Raw genomic sequence first — 21,484 nt, 5'->3', positions numbered from 1 at the left:
GGCTCGATATGCTAAAACTAGGACATTAAGATTACAGACGAGACGTTAGACACAACAAGATTAATCACTGCGGTGGGTGTTAGCAATGATCAAAGAGTGCTGTCATTGATATCCCTTCCTTCTGTCATTTATTTCTTAAAAAAAATAAATAAATAAAAAAAGCCTGTCTGGAAAGAAAAGTAAACATCTATAGAGTGTTCTATTTTTAAAAAAAGATTATCTACCCTTTTACATTTTTGATATTATGATTGTGTGTTTATCTAGCTAACACATTCCCATGAGTCAGAATGGTAATGAGCTTTTGTGTTCGCAGTTTGCGTTGCCATTAATTATGAAGAAATTGCTGGTTTGGGTGTACGCAGTGACAGTAGGAGAATTTTCCGGCAGGCACAGGATCACTCTGGTGCTCATAATGTGTAGCAATTGGTAGTTTCAGAAAGATGCAGGTGACAGAGCGTGATTTTCTCTTTGCAGCACGGCTCCGAGTGGACGGCTCCGGGTGAATTCAGCAAGTTCAGGTCACAGACCTCGAAATCTATACAGTAAGTACAATTTCTCCTTTTGTTGTTTGAGGTTGTTAGATGGATGATAGAGAGATACTTTTATTTGGTCTTAACAATAAAGGCCAACACTTGGCTTGGATTAAAGCTTTAAATATCTTTTGAAAATGAAGTTCAGCTGTAGTTTCTCACTGAATCTAAAATCCAAATAATTTATAGACATTATTAGACATTTAGACCCCATTTGCTTTTATAATATATTTGTGGATCATTTTGTGAAGATTTTAGCCACTATGGCGTTAGTAAAGTCAGGTACTGATGTAGGTGAGTTTAGGAGGCCTGGGGTACAGTCAGCATTTCGATTTATCCCAAATGTTTTCAATAGGGTGGAGGTCAGCGCTCTATAGCTGGAGATCTTCTAATCCAACCCATTTCTTCATTTAGCTGTTTTTTTTGCACAGGGGTAATGTCATACTGAAACAGGTTTGGGCCTCCTAGTTCAAGTAAAGTACGATACAATTGAATGCTTCCAATTGTGTGGTAACAGTTTGGAGAGGAACCACATATGGTTGGAAAATTTAGGTGTCAACAAATGCTTTTGTTTGTATAGTGTAACTACAGAATAAATGAAACTAAAGGACATAGGGCTTTGCTTTGGTGTTTTTGTCTCTGTAGAAAAGGATATGTGTTTGAAAAAAAGACTTTCCAGGTTTTTCACCATTTTTAAAAGTTAATTTTACAATTTACGGTAGACCTACAGGATGTCGTGTGGGGTTTTATTTATTTATATATAAATATAAGTATAATTATATTATATTTATTATAATATTTTTATTATAAATTTAAATTATATAAATAAATGAATATATATATATATATATATATATATATATATATATATATATATATATATATATATATATATATATATATATATATATTATTATTTATTTATTTATTTATTTATTTATTTATTATTATTTATTTATTTATTTATTTTTCCCTAAAATGTTCTGCCTTGGACTAAAGTGTTAGATTATTATATATCTTTTTTGTGGTAAATACAAAAAAAAAGGTTTAATTTAACTTGACAGGGTCGCTGCATCAGCGCATCTTTCAAACGCTGTACACGTCAGCTAAAAATATGACCAGTGGGAAAAGGGTAAGACGGGAGAAGCTTACGAAAGAGTGTCAGTTAATATTGAACATTTCAGAACCTCTGAACGACTCCACCAATCAGAGAGATAGAGAAAGGGAGGGAGACAAACAAGCAGTAAGAGAAAGAAATACAGAAAGACAAACAGACATAGAGAGACAGATAGTGTGAAAGAGTGACAAAGAGAGAGACAGACAGGGAGAAAAACAGAGAGAGGGCAGTGTCTGGTTAGGGCAGTGTAAATAGCCGCTTAGATTTCATATTGCAACATATACTTTTGACTCCTAATAAGAAATAAAAGTCAAATATTTGACTTTTATTATGAAACACAGCAGCTCTTTTTGCATATTTTGGAGTACTGAATTGTAAAAATGCAGTTCCTACACAAAATGTGCACAAATTCGGTCTAAAACAGTTTGTGTATTTTTCACTCGTTTGTTACAAATGTATACTAGCACAAGTTACATGGTGCTGTATCTTCACTTTTATATGCTTAATAAAGAACAGACAATTTAGTTTTTTTTTTTTAGTTTTGAGAGACACATGCATGTTCTTATTGTTTCTATGCAAACTAAGTAATATAAGGGTCTTCATTTTCATCAAACTGTCACCTTTGTCACCTTCCACTTCACAAGTTTCTGTTTATATATGGAAAACATGCTAACTTATAATACGTATATATAAGATAAGATAAGATATGCCTTTATTCGTCCCACCATGGGGAAATTTCTCTGTTACAAAAAAAGAAAAAGGAGACCACAAGTAAATAGTTACGCTATTAAACATATTGCACACAGGTAATATTGCACGGTTTTAAATTATAGTTATTGTACATTTATTGCATAAATAAACGTTGTTATTGTTAATATTGCACAGTTAAACAGTAATAACAGTGTATATTATGGTGACTGGTTCACTGGGAGCAGCTCTGATTGTAAAGTCTAATAGCAGCAGGGAGAAAAGATCTTCTGTTTTGCTCCTTCAGACACTTAGGATGGAACAGTGTGTCACTGAAGGAGCTGCTCAAAGATGAAACTGTTTCATACATGGGGGTGAGAGTAATTCTGCAGTAATGATGATAGTGTAGCTCCCATCCTCCTTTCTCCCACCTCCTGTATAGTGTCCAGGGGAATCCCCAGGACTGAGCTGGGCTTCCTGATCAGCTTGTCCAGTCTCTTCCTGTCTGCAGTAGAGATGCTGCTGCACCAGCAAACCACACAATAGAAGATGGCTGAGGCCACCACAGAGTAAAAAAAAAGGTCTGTGTATGTAGCTGTAGATGTTACAGGTACACTAGATTAAATGGTGAAATGAATCCTGGACCAATATGGCCACCATTCCATAATTCAACATCATGCGATTCCATCTGGGCTGCGGCTCATTGGCTTAAAAACAAGCTCAATATAACAAGACAATGAGATGAAGCGTAGGTACAAGCTCTGTAAAAAAAAAGTCATCTGGAGTGTTATCTATCATGGTCCGGCCTGCCCATTCACTGCACCTAAATGCTTTTGAACTGCTCTGGGATGTACTGCATTGCCAGGTCAGTTGGAAATCTCAAACTAGTGAAGAACACCTTTGGCTAGTATTACAAGAGACATGGCAAAGTATTTCAGTTGAATGTTAGGAGAAACAGTCAGATGCTGAGAGTGTGTAAAGCTGTTCTTCATGCTGACGTGAGGATTTTTCAATGAAAATAAAGTGGAACATCTGGACATTTATATATTTGCTTGGTTTTACATGAATAAATTTGCTGAAACCAAAGAACCATGCATGTGTGTGGAAACTCAAATGTTTCAACACTAGGCTTTGTTCATTTACTTTGTTAAAGCACACAGACGTTATTACACTGGATGTTTGGAGTAAATAATTGGACAACAAGGATTATAATATCCTTTAATAGATTTGACCACGGGCCGCTCTCTGATGACGGAGCTAATATATGAAAGTAAATATTTATAAACACATCGAGCAGGAGTTAGGAAGTAAGAAGCGCTGTGCTAGCTCAAGTGATGTTTAATTGAATAAGTAAGCGTTGGAGTGGATTATTACACAGACTCATTTTGTCGCTGCTCCTGGAGGTGAATATCTGCTTCACTTCCTGGAATCCAACAGGAGCTGGACTGTTGGAGACATCTGTCATTTTTCACATTGAATTTTTGTGACATCTTTAACTGTAGCCAGAGTGTGCAGGCGTAGTACAAGCTAAAGCGCTACACCTTAGCTCTGGTTTAACTCAACGGGTTTGATGTCTGTTTTCATTTCCCAGTTTTATACTTCAGAGCACCACAATGCAGTCCCAGTTCGCTCGGCCTGGCGGAAAACACTTGTCAGCTGCACTTGTGTAAAATAAGCAGGCAGGCAGTTTTTCCGCAAAATAAATCACAGGAGACGCATTAAAGCGCCATTTTTCAGAGCCTGGTGTCACTCACTCGTTTTAATTGCTTCTGTCGCTGGTTTTCGAGGTGACGCTGATTGCCGTGGAAGTCGAGCGTTGTCGTGCATAGCGCGAGCTTCTGAATAATTCATGGGCTTACTTCGCCTTAGGATGAATGCTCGCACGTTCACGACTGTCTGGGGGCCGTTACATGGTATGCACTGTTCATGTTATTCTTACAGGACTGGCACACAAAACTACAAAGTGATGTTCACTCATTCTGCTGGAGATCCGGCAGTGTCCTTGCTGTAACGCAGTAAAACTGTAGCTATGATGTAATCAGTTGGGGGTTATTTCTGTGGTAAAAGCTTTTAATACAAGACTCTGGGTGTAGCTTTACTGGAATGTAGATCTTAAGATAATAGGGGTCAAAAATACAGACAGAGAGAGAGAGAGAGACAAACAGACAAACAGACAGACAGACATACAGAGAGCAACAGATATAGTGATATAGTGAGAGATATAGATGGATGGATGGATGGATGGATGGATGGATGGATGGATGGATGGGTGAGTGGGAGGTTGGATGGGTGGATGGATAATTAGGCATCCTTTAAATCTTGAAAGAGACAGTGAGAAGATAGATAGATGATAGATAGATAGATAGATAGATAGATAGATAGATAGATAGATAGATAGATAGATAGATAGATAGATAGACAGACAGACAGACAGACAGACAGACAGACAGACAGACAGACAAAGAACGATAGAGAAAACGTAATTTTTTTTTGCCAATAAAGCATTCTGTTTTTGATAGATAGATAGATAGATAGATAGATAGATAGATAGATAGATAGATAGATAGATAGATAGATAGATAGATAGATAGATAGATAGATAGATAGATAGATAGATAGATAGATAGAGTCTTTTCCATCATGAAATATATGAGTGATCATCTTCAATAATTATCCTTGGGAATTATTGTAACTGGTTTGGAAGATGGAGGAAGGAGAAAATATAGCCATCCATCTACCTATCATCCATCCATCCATACATCTATCCATCCATCCATACATCTGTATGATTGACTCTTTTACCTAAACACAGCATTTCACCAAAGCATCTAACTCTGTCTCTTTCATTTTTTTTTCTTTTTTCTCCCTAACCCCAGCACCCACCGACTCCACCTCCTTTTCTTCCTCTCTCTGAATCTGTGAATCAGTGCTTGGGTTGTTACTCTCCTCCATCAGAGCTTGTTAGTTTGAAGCCAGAAAGAAGACAGAGCCTTGTGTGTTTTATAGTCTAATGGGTCGGTTCTTACAGCAAAAAAAAAAACTGCCCATATGACAGGCAGAATTCTCTTGTCTGAAATTTTCCCTGTTGCCGGGCAAAGATGCGGTAATGAAGCCAAGTGGAAAGTTTCTAGAGAAAAAAAGGCATGCTTGTAGAACAGAAACACGTCTATCTAAGCCTGTTAAGATCTTTGTAATAAGAGAAAAGGTTATACGGAGACAGAAATATCATGGCTGAGGGGCGGATCTGTTTGGTAAAAGGCGGAAATGTCACACGTGCAGCAGACGAAATGTCGCGTTCAGTCGCACCACAAATCACGTAACATTGGATAACAGTAACGTGTGATCATCACCACCATAACCAGGATGCATCAGTGTATTGATTAACTGGGTTTTCTCAACAGCATTTGAATAATATCTAATCTTTTAATCATTAAAGATGATTCTATCATGCATGTTATTACATGAATTCTCTAAAACTCATGTACAGTCTATAAAAGACATTGGAGTTCTGATAGGAAGGTCATAAGTTCAAATCCCAGCACCACCAAGCTGCCACTGCTGCCCCCTTGAGGAAGGAATTCAGTAAGTAACCTACGTTATATGCTTTTTGAACATCCAATTCCACATTTAGTCCTCATTAAATTTTATAATATCCTCCACTCTTCTGGGAAGATGTTCCACCAGATCTTGGAATGTGCTTTTGGAGATTTGCGCTCATTCAGCCACATTTGGAAAGTCAGGTATTGAAGAAGGTGACCACCACTGTTCCTGCCCCTCTTACCTCTGTGGATCTTCTCACTTCATCAAGGCCTGCCTCTGGATAGTGTTCTCTTCAATTGAAGGCCACTCTGTGCGTCTGGAGACGGTTTCTCATCAACGCCTTGGGTGGTTCCATGGAATTCCGGAGTAAGAGCAGGAGCTTTGAGGATGGATTTGGACTGTGGTTAATGTCAACAGTCTGCTGAACTTACTCAGGACTACAATTTGCTTCTGATCAATATCACTGTACCCCGCAACATCGTATATCTGCAATAAATGGACATTCGGTGCAACCCAGATGAGGATTGGTTCCCTCTTGGGTCTGGTTCCACTCAAGGTTTCTTCCTTATGAAACTCCTTGTGGAGTTTGCCACAGTAGCCACCTGCATTGAGACAATGTTCATTGTTAAAAGCGCTATACAAATAAAAATAAATTCAATTGAATTGTATTCAGTGTTGTAAATTGTAAATGTAACAGTACATGTGTTCAATAAGAACATTTTTTTTTTGGAACAGTTTTGATTTTACGTGCAAAACAATTCAAATCTAAGTTCCCTCACGAACATAGCATATTTGTTGAAAAATTTATATTGTATTTGCAAAAATTAAATATATAAAAATTAAATAGTATAAATCAAATGAATGCAATAGACTCAAATGTGGCAAGGGCAGGAAGTCATTGATTTTGCACATGCTAAGAACAAGAACTGAGTTTGAAAAAGATAAAGCAGGCATTTTATTTAAAAACATTTTGCATTTTTTATGCCTGACTGTATCCAAATTGAACCCAAACGTGACTTAAAAAACAGAGATACCTACCAAAACATGAATTTTGTGTTCTGCTACACCCCTAGTCTGCCACTTTGTGCTAATATTTTCAACCTCATATGGCTGGAAAAGTCAGTTCTTCCAATACGTTAGTCCATATTGTATATTTTCTACTCAGATATTCCCTGATGATGTAAAAAAACACTAAATAATTAAAGTGCTGCAACTAAAGTATAAACATACTTTACAAGAAAAATAATTGGAGGGAGATCAATGGATTTTTTCCTCGCCTTCATGCTACAGAGAAGCGAGAAAAATCTTCCTCTTCTTTCAAACATAACACTTGGCATTAATGAGAATACAGCAGATCTCCGGGGTCAGATTCAGTCAACCCTCTCCTGATATTTCTCCAAAAATCTACAGAGTGTGTGTCGGGTTATGAGTACGTAATCAACAAGATCTGTTTTCATGTTCTGATTTGTCTGGAATTAAATCCGGTATTATAGTGTGTTAGACAGTGAATGTATTGAAGACTATGTTAGGAACATGCACACACACATATTCACGCATTATTTCTATCGGCCAATCACGTGGCAGCAGTGCAATACTGATTTTTTTTTTTTTTTTTTTTTTTTACATTTATGGCATTTGGCAGACTACCTTATCACAACGAAAATTACATTTAACTCAAGAGCAGCTATAGGCTTAAGGGCCTTGCTCAGGGGCCCAGGAGTGGTGGCTTGGTGTGGCTGGGATATGATGTCATGCCCTACAAATCTTAAATCCTGCGTGTGTTCTGAAGAAATTTGTACTTCACAGAACTTTTTAACACCCATTCCCTATCCAATTCGTGTGCTGTATGTTTTTGCCTTTGTTAGTTGCATAGAAGCAAGAGGAACAAGCATGTGTCTCCAAACTTATAAAAGACTTGGTGTTTCCAATCTTTTGACAGACTCTGTATATAAACACAATTTTTGTATGTTTCAAAATTAACGACACTGCAAGCGGATTATCTACAGATTCTCAGACCGAAGTTTTCACCCAAGCAGCATGAAGAAACCAAAAATTCCCAACAATGCTTGAAATGTATTTATTTATTTATAATTTTTTTTTTTTTTACTAAATTCGTTGTTATCATTTCTGTTCACAACAAGGGTAAATTCAAGGTTGATAATTAGCCCTTGGCCGCAGCATTAGATTATATTGAGTGTGAACGTTTAATTACTGTGATTGGTGCACTAGCGAAGAAGGCTGAAACCCCCTTTTGAAGAATAGCTCATTAAAGAGCCGTATGCAGCCGGTTCAAGGTTTTTATCCTCGCTTCTATTTTGTCAGGAGGGCACTCGAGTCTGACCGAATTTACACAGGGCTATACAACCTACTCAGTGTTTCCTTCCGCTTTATCTTTCCGCTTTTATCCTTCAGTCCGCCTCAGTTATTGAGAAGAATGTTTGCCAGGCAATTAGTGAACCAATTAAAAGCCCATTGTACATCTATCTCTCTTTCCTCTCTTTCTTTTTTCCTCTCTCATTCTATATTTTGCTATCATCTTTCGGCTTGGTTTGTAGAATCTGAATCCTGATCATTCGTGCAATCTTGTGTTCTTCTCAGCATTTCTTATGGTAACTGGCTCTGCAGTAGCCTCCAGACAGAGACGAGAGAGACATGTAGGACAGAAAATACTGTCACAGAGGACATTTATCAGAAGGAAAACACGCACACTGTGCTGATTTCTATGCTGATGTCGATTATGTGTCCCTGGAGGTTAACAACACATTGTAAACACATTTTATTTGGTGTGTGTGTATGTGTTTACGGACAGAAAGTATTCCTGTTTTGTCCTTATCTACTTTCACGCTTCGCTGGGCTGTCTTAAGTGAGATTCGTGCATTTTCCTGCCTCCATTCCTCATTTTCTGATCACACCCTACATTAGAATGTAGCTACATTCTCACTAAGAGATTAGCATCAGCAAATGTCATGCTAGCTTGCAAAGTACAGAAGGAGAGATGTGAAGGCCGAGTAAATTATTATTTCCAGAATACAGTATACTACAATATAATGAATAGTTACTGTTGTGGAGTCTCTTCTAAAGAGCTTCTTTGAGTCTTCTGATGGATCTGGTGTCAAAAACTAGATTGTTATTTCTTCCAATAATTACAAGCTAATCTGTAAAAAAGCTGATGAGTTCAGTCACAGTTTATACTTTAATACTTTTTTTTTGTTTTCTTTTTGTTTTTGTTTTTTGGAAAAAATGTGTAATTATGTTAGGTTTTTCTTTTACAACAATTAACTCACAACATTTGAATACACAATTGGGACACCTGCATTTTCCAGACATATCTGGTTCTTCCCAAACCGTTACAACAAAGTTGGAGACATGTTCCATCCATTTCCCTTCACTTTAATTAGAAGACCAAAACCTGTTCAAGCATGATAATGCCCCTCTGCATAAATCCATTTCTGCTTCATGAAGATATGCTTTACATGGTTTGAAATGGAAGATTTCCTGCTATAGAGATTTGACCTCAACACTACTGAACATGTCCTGAACCTGACTTTACTAACACCTTTGTGGCTAAATGAGCACAAATCTCCACTCCAAAGTCTAGTGAAACATTTTCCCAGAAGAGTGGAGGTTATTATAACAGCGAATGGGGAATTTGGAATGGAATGTTGAAAATAGTATATGCACAAACTTATGGTCAGGTGTCCACAAACCTTTATTGATATGGTGTACCATCATAAGTATTAGAAGTAGATGGGAAGTAGATAGGAAGGTTGTAGATTAGTGGGCTACAACAAGACACTGGACCTTCGGTTTTTTGGATGTTCATGAGGTCAAATCCCAGGCACACCAATTTGCCACTCATGGGCTCCTGAGCAAGGCCCTTATCTCATAGCTGCTCAGCTGTATGACTAAGATAAATGTAAGTAACTTTGGATAATGTGATTTCACCCAATCGCGTAAATGTAGAACATGTAGCAGTGTGCAGTATACCTCTGATAACTTCATTATGTGCGATACTTATTTTCAATATTGCCAAATGTTTGCGGACACCTGGTCATAAGTATAATATGTGCCTTTTGAGCATTGCATTCCACATTTAGTCTCAATTTGCCTTCTTATAATTCCCTTTACTCTTCTGGGAAGATGTTCTACCAGATTTTGTCGAGATTTGTGCTCATTAGCCACAAGGGTGTTAGTAAAATCAGGTACTGATGTAGATGAGGTGAGGAGGTATGGAGTGCAGTCAGTGTTCACATTCATCCCAAAGGTGTTCTATACGGTTGAGAGCTTCAAATTAGGAGATCCTTAACTCCAACCCATGAAAAGCATTTCTTCAAGAAGTTCGCTTTGTGCACGACTTATACTTTTGTCCATATAGTGTATATCATTGCTATGCTGAGAATTGTCACAATAAATTTCAAAGTATTTTATACAACGACAATAAAGTATGTTGTTTTTTTTATCGTCATAAAATGAACATATCAAATAATGTATTTAAATGCAATCTCACATTCTTATCCCCGCAGTCAAGACCCCATCTATAGAAAGCATTAAACCATGGGTTTTTGGTGGCAACTATTATAATTTTATAATAATCATGAAGAATACGTCTCATATCGCTTGTCAGGGTTCAAGTGCCGCTTAGTAAAACATCAATCCCAGCCATCTGTCTCTCGTAACTCTGTCTAGCGGTATCTTTATTCTACCTTTTGTCTCTTGCTTCCTTTTATTCCCTTTATTTTCTACCCCACTTTCTTCTACACATAGACTAAAACAGGGACAGGAAGTGAATCAAGGAAAGAGTTATGCCAAAAAGATCTCCTTCATCTTGAATTTACAATTCAGATATTACACAGTAGACTTGGAAAAGTCAAGTATGCACTAGTGAGCCAAATAGAATGGGAGCAGCGAGTCGTATGAATTATGGATCTCAAATGTTGGTTAGGTTGATCACTGTTACTTCACTACAGCACCTGATGGTGTGGTAGCCAAGCAGTACCAAGCTGTTGTTTGGGGAGGGACCTTTGAAGATTTTTATATAGAAACCTAAGAGGGCTTCTATTTTCAAACAGGATTTCAATTATAGAGCTGTTGCGATCGATTATTTTAGTAATCAAGTATTCCATCGATTAATCAAGTAATCGGATGATAAGTACTTATTTTTTATTAAAGGGCAATACTAAATATACAAGTGAAAATAAGACGAGTCTCTTAAAATTAACAAGAAATTTGTTTCCTTTTTAGAAAGATTTACGGTGAAAATTTCATTGGAAATGGTGGAAATTAGGTTTGGATTGGTGAAAATTAAATTGGGGATTTTGGAAATTGGGTTGGGAATTTTGGAAATAAGATTCAGGATGGTGGACATTGGGGTGAGAAAGGTGGTAATAAGGTTGGAGATTGACCGTATTTACGGCTTTGGCCAACAGGCCAATCGGCACCACTGGGGCGTCCAGCAGAATGACTTCCGACAGGGTGAAACACAGGTGTAAGCCTGTAACACAGCCATGCCGTGCTTCCAAACCCTGGGAGAGAACCCATGGAGAGAGCGCTGGTACTGGCAGGTGAGACAGAAGAAAGGGACAGGCCCGCCTCTAAACCCTCTTTCAGATCCGACTGTGAGCCCCATAACCTCAGTCACTGCTTCACCTCAGCAAAAGTGGGGCCAAACTACGAGGAGCATGGGCACCCTACTCGAAGAGCACCCTACAAGAGCAGAGTGTCTTAATGGGCATACGGCAGCAATGTGAGCCCACCAGGCAAAGCTCCAAAGCAAGCGTTTTCCCCCAAGATAAAGCGGGAACAAGGGGGAACGCACAGCCAGAAGGATTGCTTGCTATCCATTCATAAAAAATGGCCGCACCTTACATTTCGTAGACACACACAGAGCTCTTCCTGAACAAACTAGCACCGTCTTCACTGCATGTGTTCATATAACATCCTGGTACACATGTGATTCAGAGCGTCGTCACGCTGAACCGTTCCAAAGTGTTGTTGATGCAGCTAGAGTTCCTGAAAGTGAACTGGGTTGGTCATGATGTGCTGGGGTACTGGGATATCAGGCTACCAATATAACATGTTCAGAGATAGGATAGATTTGGCTATAAAAGGAAAGGTTTGGAAAGGAAATGCTTGGAATCTCTGCAGTGATGGATGGGGATGTGGTCAGGAATAGGTTGCACCATTCTGGTGCAACTTTTTTAGTTTGCACCATCCTTTGAGGTCAGTGCACTCCTATTCTGTTGCTTTTTGTTCAATTAGTTACTGTGCAAAACAAGCTGTAAATAGGCAAATAAAAAGATGAATTTTTTTGTCCTATCACAGATCTCCGGCCCAGTGAGGAAACGGGGCAGCAAGCAGATGGTAGTGCCACTGTATTTTATGTCATGGCTCTCTGGAGACACTGTACCTGACAGAATACTTAACCCAGCATGTTTTCCCATACAGGAGCTAGAGCCACACTGTCCTCTTTATCCTTACCTTTCTGACTCCCCCGTTCTTTCCCTTTTCTTCTGTACTGATGGTGTGTTTTCTGTGTCCTCTCTTTCTCTTCTTTCTTTCACAGCTTGATGGCCTCTAGGCGCTACTACTTTGAAATTTTACATAAGCAGGATGACAAGGGCTCAGACCATGTGGAGGTCGGGGTAAGTTGAGCAGTGCAAGACTGACACAAGTCTGGTTTGGCCTTGAAAATATAAAAGCCTTAGATTAAAAATACCTTTAGGTCTAATCCAGAGGTAGGTACAGGGGTTGATAAATCACTAGCCTGGGTTCCAGGGACTGGTAGCTTTCATGTTCAAGGTATTAGTTTTTAATTTGTAGGTTTAACAACCTGATAAACGACTCTAATCTTTGATATTTATTTGGCATAAAGGCAGTGTTTAAGGCTTCATGGTGATGCAACTTACATTAATACTGTTTGTTTAGCAGAAGTACTTATTTTAAATCACACCACATAAACTGCACTTCACATACCAGACAAAACCGACTGTGTGCTGCTGTAGAAGAATTTTACATTATACACTATCATCTGCAATGTACTGTTTTCTTGTTGTTTGACAATTTTCTGATGGTAAAAGTGTTTGTCTCCAATTCTTGGCCACATCAGAGTGAGTTGGCACCTGATTCTTCGGCCTTAATAAGCAAGCCAATTTGCATAAACAGGTTTCAGTCTCTGAACATGTATTTACATGTGAACACAGAACAATATCACACAAGTTGTCATTAAGTGCAGCTCTGCTTCTAGCAAAATGTGCAGTTTCCTTATGAGTAAACGCATTAAGAAAAAAGAGGGTAGTCAGGATTTTTTTATGTACTGTACTATGCATGCATAGATACATAGCCACCAGTGGTGGGCGGTCAGGGCCAGCAAAGCCTTCTCTGCTGGCCTAAACACTATCATATGCACTGACCTACATTTACAACCTAAATTCTAATATTTGTTCCATGAAATGTTATTAATTTATTCCCAACAGTTTACTCTCTTTATTTCATGGTGTTTCTCTTGGCTGCGCTGCTGCCGGTACGTGTATGTGGATGTTACATTTTTTGTCCAATTAGATTTCAGCCTCTATGTGCTGCCATGTCAATCTAATCTGCCCAGGTCCTTCAAAGTCAGTACTGCTGGCCTTTTAACCATAGTCTTCTTAAGAAATAGCTCTGTTTCTTTAACCAATCATATTTCAAACTCGCCTCACAGGGCAGCTAGCTGGGCCAGAATAGCGTCAGATTTTTTCCGTCCTCTCATTGGTTAGTTAGAGGGAAACTGTTACAGTTTTGACAAGTTTCACTGGTAAAACACGTGTGTAGCTCTGTACACATTAGTACATCTGAGTTTTTTTATACCTACGGAGGAAGAGAAATTGATTTGGTCTCGGACATACTTAAAAATACATTTTCAAGAAAAGCTAGACATTGTGAGGAGGTCAGCCAACCCTGAAGCTAGCTAGCTTTTCTCAGCCCGGGAAAGGGTTTGTTCACCACTTTCAGACCAGTAAATACGAGCGGTACCACTGGCTTACAGCCTCTGAGTAACGGTGCAAATTATGAGTCTGCATCTTTGGTGAGTAGGTTGTGTTTTATAAAATGTATAAATGTTTTTGTCATGTTTGTGGCACAGTTGCGGTTGTAAAATGGTATTCACTCCCAATATGCGAAATGCCTCTCTCTTTGTAATGCCACACGTTGTTATATTGTGTTTTTGTATAGTATTGATGGTTTCTATAATTGTGACGTGATAGTGGTGGTATTAAGAGGTGGATTAAGTCGGGTAAGTCCCCAATGAAGGCCCAGGTACCAAATGCACGGCCCACCACAGTGTGCTATATGTTTATGTAATGTTTTTGTTTTATATATTGATGCATTTAACTAGCTTGCTAGCTCCACATATGTATTTCGTGGCTTACCCAGTGGTGTACAGTATTAAGGAACTAAATGTTATTTGTTACTGTATTTAATGTATCTGTACGTATCTGTACTTTACTGTAAGTATTTCCATTTGGGAGTCTTTCACTTTAACTTCACTACATTTTAAAGTAAAATATCATACTTTTAGTCATTTCTTTTTATTTAGGAATGGATAAAAGCACGAACATAAAGTTCAGTATCATTTCGACAGCAAGCAGAGCATTTTGACAGTAATAAGTGATGGAAGAAATTCCTGACTCAAACTCGCCACAACACTGTGGCCTTATTTGCGTGATTTAGTTTTAAAGTAGTTGAAAAGACGGTTTGTGCTCATGATCATTTTAAAAGATATCAATCAGTGTTTGACTTATTAATATCATTCTATTAATAGATTGGTGTGTTAAGAGTAGTGTTAGAGTCTTTTTACATAAACTGAGTTGTTTAAGCAAAGAGTCTTGTGATAAAAACGATAATGGGAACATTATAGCCGTAATAAATCATAGTACTTTGGATACTTAAGTACATTTGAAGGCAAATACCTTTGTACTTTTCCTCAAGTGAAAGTTCAAAGGGAGCACTTTTACTTTTACTGAAGTACATGGTTTGTGTACCTCATCCACCACTGCTGTTAGCTTCCACTGTTTAGCTTATTTAGGTTCCCAAGTAACCAAAAGACAGCAGTGTGAAACACAGTAAAGCTTTTTTTGTATAGTAGAGTAGCTAATGTATGTTTGATTTGTCCCCACATAGCAGGTGCTTAGCGTCTTCTACATCTTGAGACGGGCTAAAAGGCTTAATCTATGCTTCTTCTGTCTTTATTTTATAATAGCATAATTTTGTTGTCTTACTTTCGCGCCATTTGTCTTTGCTGCTCCTTCTTTTGTCTGCTTCTATCCCTGTTTTTGCGGTTACTTCAGAAATACATTATGTAAAGCAGAGGCGATATCAGTGACAAGTTGGAAAATGGTGCAATTTACATGCTGGAAAAAGAAATCCTTATAACGTGAAGGACTTTGATTTACATTTGCAAAATGCTAAGCTAATGACCTGAGATGAGTTGCTGCTTCTTTGGCGGTATCAAACATGTCGGTGAATACAAATTTACAATGGGGAGATTCATAGAAATGAGGCATTATGAATCAAGGCATGCATGCCTGTAATAAATCTTGGTCTATAAAAGTGTTTATTGATACCCACGCTCGCTGCAGCACTGCCTGTTTGATTTTAAATAGCACTATTATAATGTGCATAACAGCATACCCATGTGCTTTCATGAATCAGAGGGAGATCTAGAGTGGCATGAAATAAACACATTCCAGAACAAAGGGATAACACAGGTATATGAATAACGTCCACATAATGCATTGGTGACATCCAACATAAACACCTCGTATATGTACAGGGCTTTGGATGACACTTTCCGAGCAGTCAATTCACTGTCTTTGTCACATGACCCACTCATGTTACTGATAACACACACCGGATTCCTGTTTCACTATTAATGAAAACGTATTAGTTAGTTATTTTTGAAAGCCATCATTGTTATTACTAAATATTCAACAATAGATTGGACTTCTCTTTTGTTGCATTTATTTAAAAAGATCCAAAACATTATTATCATTATTATCAAAGTAAGTATTAATAAAATATAGTCCGGCAGAGAAATGCAAAAAAAATGAACAAATAAATGTATTGTTTTTATTATAAATTAATATTATTATAAATTATCGTATTCAAGTAGTACTACAAGTTGCAGCAGGAGAAAGACAGCATGTGTGTGTAAATGCGTAAATAATTATAAAATATACTACTTCCTGTATTTTTTGAATGACAGGAAGTAAATTTAATCAGCGGTAAGTATTCCATTTACAAACTATCCCAACCTTTTCCGTTTTTTTTGGGGGGAAATTCAAGTTTTTATTATTTCAACAGTCACAAACTCTGTACATCATCACATTATTCATTAATCACAGTTACATTTATATATTCAGCCTTTTGTCATTATCAGTGAGATACAATCAACACAAAAATACATGGAAATAAAAGATCTGTCAAGCAGCTTTGCTCATTTATCCCTTTTTTATATTCATTTGCTGCCAGAGTAAAGTATCCCACATTCTTTGCATTTTTTGCTATGTCTTTATTCATTTATTCATTCATTCATTCAACATTCACACATATGAAGCAATTTCAATCATCTCATAAAAAGTCTGTGGTTCTGGGATATTTCCAGTTGTGGAAGATCATGCTGGCAGCCATAAATACAACCAACCTTCTTCTTCTTCTTTTGGCTGCTTCCTTTAGGGGTCAGTGGATAATCTGTCTCCATACTGCTTTGTCCTCTACATCTGCCTCTTCCAAACTACCTGCATGTCTTCCTTCACTACATCCATAAACCTCCTCTTTGGTCTTCCTCTTTTCCTTCTCCTTGGCGGCTCCATCCTCAGCATTCTTCTACCAATATACACAATGTCCCTCTGTACATGACCAAACCATCTCAGTTATATACTTCAGCTTGTCTCCAAAACGTCCTCCCTTCATGGTCTTCAAATCTGCCACTTCCTGCTCTGCCTTTTCTCTTGTTTTGCTTTTTAAAAAAAATTCTCTCAGAAGGTCAAGATGATGCAGAGATCTCAAGATATGTGACTGAGTGTTTGTATGATGAATGGAGGCACAGCAGAAGAAAACAGGAATATAAATAGTTCCTATTCACACTAAATACATATTAAACTAACATTAAAATAAAAAAGCTTAGGAAGCGTTGAGATTTTAATGTTAGAATCCGTCCTGTCAGTACAACACCAGTATCAAAAATATCAGTAGTATCGATCCACACAAACCTGCTTCACTCATTGTCTTGCATTTGTCTATGCTGGTTGTTGACTCTTGCTACAGTTGTGTGCATTAAGTTTTATTATTAGTGCTTCTCCCTGTTTTTTGTATTTATTTCATCAATATAACGTGTTATGTATATAACAATATATCATAAGATATCCATAAAAGCTCACGATCCACACGAGAATGGAAATGGTAGCATATTATAGCTCTGTAAAATGTTACAGTCTCACACAGACACAAAAAGCCCCATCATTTTACACGTTCATGATTGTTTTTACAACCCCAAATTCAAAAAAGTTGGGACACTGTGTAAAATGTTATTTAAACCAGAATGCAATGATTTGCAAATCTTCAAACCCCCTATTTTATTTACAATAGAACATCGAAAAACATATCAAATGTTTAAACTGAGAAAATGTACCATTTTAAGGAAAAATAAGGTCATTTTAAAAATTAATGGCAGCAACATGTCACAAAAAAGTTGGGACAGGTCCATGTTTACCACGGTGTAGCATCACATCTTTTAACAACAGTCTTTAAACGTCTGGGAACTCATGATACCAGTTGTTGGAGTTTAAGGAGAGGAATGGTGTTTCATTCTTGCCTTATACAGTATTCAGACTGCTCAATGGTCCTTGGTATTCTGGCATATTTTCTGTTTTGAGATCCCAATACAGTACCCTCACTTTACCGCGTTTTGAATCTTGTGCCCCCGGTTTATCGTGGAATTGCATTTGCCACATAACTAATTTGTTTCGCTGACTATCTCTTGTGGATAGCACGATAGACCAAAAAACTTATAGGGAATTGTTTTTCTGGAGTTTTATGTTGAAACAATAAAATGTATTAATAATAATAATAATATTCAAAAACGATAAATTATACAATGAAGTAAAATGTTAATACAGTACAGTACTGTACAAATAAAATAGCATTTTTGGGGTGGCATCCGTTTATCAGTTATATCCCATTATCGTGGCTTGGCTTTCTCAAATCGAAAATACAGTAATACCGGTGGTTACATTCCAAAACTGCCCACGATAAACGGGGAATTACTGTATTTTTGATTTGAGAAAGCCAAGCCACTACAAAGCCAGGCTTTTGTCATAGATGCAGTATGCAATTGGGGTTATATTAAAGCAAATTACATAAAATTGCACATCTACAAACGTGGAACATTCCATTCTAAATATAGAGCCTATTTGCAGTAATAAAGAACTCTGCACTTTTGGGAAGATGTTCCACTAGATTTTGGAATTTACCTATGGAGAAAGGGTGTTATAAAGCCAGGTACTGATGTACAGGCCTGGAGTGCAGTCAGCGTTCACATTCATCCCAAAGGTGTTAGAGGTCAGTGCTCTATAGCAGGAGATCTTTCACTCCAACGCATGGGTCCCCTAGTTTAAATAAAGGGAATTTCTTATGTTAGTGCATCCAAAGGCATCCTATACATTTGTGTGCCTTCAACTTAGTTTGAACAGTTTTGGGGAAGAACCAGCTATGGCTAGAAAAGTCTGGTGCCCCAGTGTTTTCGTATGATTTGTTTAAATATTGCATGAATTTCCTGTAGATGTTGCTTTGTAACCTTCTCACACAGCATTTCATTCTCCAGCTCTTATGCCTTATATTTTAAGGGGGTTTTTTTTGGCTGGATTTTACACCCTGCCTAAAAAGGAGCGAGATAAACACATAAGCGAAGGATAAAGACTGAATGGGCACGAGGGTGTTTAAAATCTGAAGTGATCAGCCTTCCTCCTGCTGTTCGTATTTCCCCAGGTACCCATAAGGTAGAAAAGAGCTCATCTGTATACACATGAATCACTTAAGCACTCTGCAAAAGTCATTCTTTGATGAATTATTAATCATAAAGTCAAAACGCCACCTGTGCTGCTCTTCCCGAGCAGGTCTCAAACGGCGAACAAGTGGTACAACGTTAAAATCAAGGATGTAGTGAATTTGTTACAGGCAGCGACCTCTGTGTTTTGTTTCAAGGGTTTGTGACTACAGGAGTGAGTGTTATTTTAAGAAGTTGTACAATGTAGAATTGCACTGTGCTGTGATGTGTGTGTATATATATATATATATATATATATATATATATATATATATATATATATATATATATATATATATATATATACATACAGTACAGACCAAAAGTTTGGACACACCTTCTCATTCAAAGAGTTTTCTTTATTCTCATGACTATGAAAATTGTAGATTCACACTGAAGGCATCAAAACTATGAATGAACACATGTGGAATTATATATGGAATTATATACATAACAAAAAAGTGTGAAACAACTGAAAATATGTCATATTCTAGGTTCTTCAAAGTAGCCACCTTTTGCTTAGATTACTGCTTTGCACACTCTTGGCATTCTCTTGATGCCTACTTTGAAGAACCTACAATATGACATATTTTCAGTTAACTTTTTTGTTATGTATATAATTCCACATGTGTTAATTCATAGTTTTGATGCCATTAGTGTGACTCTACAATCTTCATAGTCATGAAAATAAAGAAAACTCTTTGAATGAGCAGGTGTGTCCAAACTTTTGGTCTGTACTGTATATATATATATATATATATATATGTTGAGACTTAATTGGAAAGTGGTGGCTCGTGGTTAAGGCATTGGTTACAAGTTCAGATCTCAGCACCACCGAGCTTCCACTGCTGGGCCTTTGAGCAAAGCCCTTATACCCTCAGCTGCTCAGTTGTAAGTCGCTCTGGATAATGAAGTCTGACAAATGCTGTAAATGTAAATTGCGCAACTGCTGATAGTTAGGGACGGCTAAATTGGTCCTAATGTACCTATACTTTCGATAGCGGTGTTGTATCAATGCTGACGTTAATCCTAACTGGGATTTTTTTTTTCCATCAAGTGAATGGAATATTTACTTAAGGTAAATAGGAACTATATCTTCTCCTGATGTGTCTCTGTTTACAATACAAACTAACCAGGGTTCATCTAGAGCTTTTGAGAGAATTTATTCAAAAGCAGGAGAGTCATTGTTCTCTTGTTCCTTCAAAAAAAACCCGAACTCCATAAACACTCCATATATATATATATATATATATATATATATATATATATATATATATATATATATAAAATTATTATTATTATAATAATAAAATTATTATTATTAAAATAGTATTATTACTTTTATTATTATTATTACTTTTTTTTTATTTAGTATTAATAAGGATAGCTTTCAAAAAAATATTAGTATCGGTATTAACTTACTGGATTGAGGTTCTGAAAGTACCTGTCTTGAATTAAGAAAAAAAAAATAAACATCCTTACTCAGCATATTTTCTTCCCACCAAGAAAAAAACCTAACCATGGATGACCCTTTCACCACTCCTCCAGGACCCAAGTTCTCAGAACTAATTTATTCTCCGTCACTGGAAAGGAAAAAAAGGTTAAACACTATGGCACACGTACATCAAAGTTCCGAGCGTAAAGAAAAGCTACGCCATGAAACCGTTCTGCTTTAGGTCCCTTTTGTCTCCATTAAAAATTAGCGATGGTGTGTAGGAGTCAGTTCAAAGATGGGAGACGTGTGGCATGAATAAATTCATGGGGTTTCGCTGTCAAAGGGGAATTTCGAGCCTTTCCTTCACAAGGAAGATAATCACGAGGGGCTTTATTCTCACTCTTTCCGTGTCTTGACAAAAAAAATGCATAAAAAAAAATAAAATACATTTTAAAGCAAGAGAGAAAGAGTCCTTAATTATGCATGGAGAACAAGGGAAATCATTTATTCATCAAAGTCCTGAATTAGTAGTGCGGCATGCCATCTCTTAACAGTAGCTTCTGAATTCTTAGGGAAAAATGTTATATTCTATTTTTAGACTTGGAAGGTTTACGCTTGGATATTTTCACAAAACAGTGCTGTACAGAAAAGTTCTTTAATAAGCAAAACAGAAAAATCCATAACCAATAATCATGGGCGACAAACAGGCCGAGGCCAAGTAATGTGTTTACAGAATCCAGAGAACAAAAACAAAATACAAGGAAATCAGAGTTAAAACTGGATATCCAACATAAGGTAATATAGCTTGGTATGGTAGAGAAACAGGATACTGAGAATGATACTTTACAATGACATGTTAAAAGGAAGTCTTTTATATAGTGTGGGTTTATGTGGGATTTGGAACTCCTGTGCTAAGTAAGTAGCTGTGGGATATGGAATGGGAAAATTAATGAGTACACTCCCAGTTGCCATCAGTGTCGGCCATATTGGGCGATCGTCCTGGTTGTTTCAAACTAGAGTCTGCAGCTGACTTTGACCTGATATTGTTTGTATAGTACAGTTTTTCTTTTTGGAGCATTTCTTGAGTCAACCTTCATATT

The 21,484-nt window shown here is 37.2% G+C and overlaps 1 protein-coding gene across 3 annotated transcripts in view; it reads left to right on the top strand.

Annotated features, from left to right (window-relative positions):
* The window catches only part of b4galnt4b (beta-1,4-N-acetyl-galactosaminyl transferase 4b), a 120,766-nt gene that overhangs the window by 70,455 nt on the left and 28,827 nt on the right, over positions 1–21,484 (top strand). For all 3 annotated transcript variants that reach the window (XM_046840699.1, XM_046840700.1, XM_046840701.1), the window contains 2 exons: positions 475–542; positions 12,437–12,515. In XM_046840699.1, the coding sequence (XP_046696655.1) occupies positions 475–542; positions 12,437–12,515 (147 nt within the window). The remainder of the gene's footprint in view (positions 1–474; positions 543–12,436; positions 12,516–21,484) is intronic.

Source organism: Silurus meridionalis, chromosome 26, assembly GCF_014805685.1.
Source record: "Silurus meridionalis isolate SWU-2019-XX chromosome 26, ASM1480568v1, whole genome shotgun sequence".
NCBI lineage: Eukaryota > Metazoa > Chordata > Actinopteri > Siluriformes > Siluridae > Silurus > Silurus meridionalis.
The sequence above is the reverse complement of the archived record's forward strand: the minus strand, read 5'-3'. Positions and strand labels throughout refer to the sequence as shown.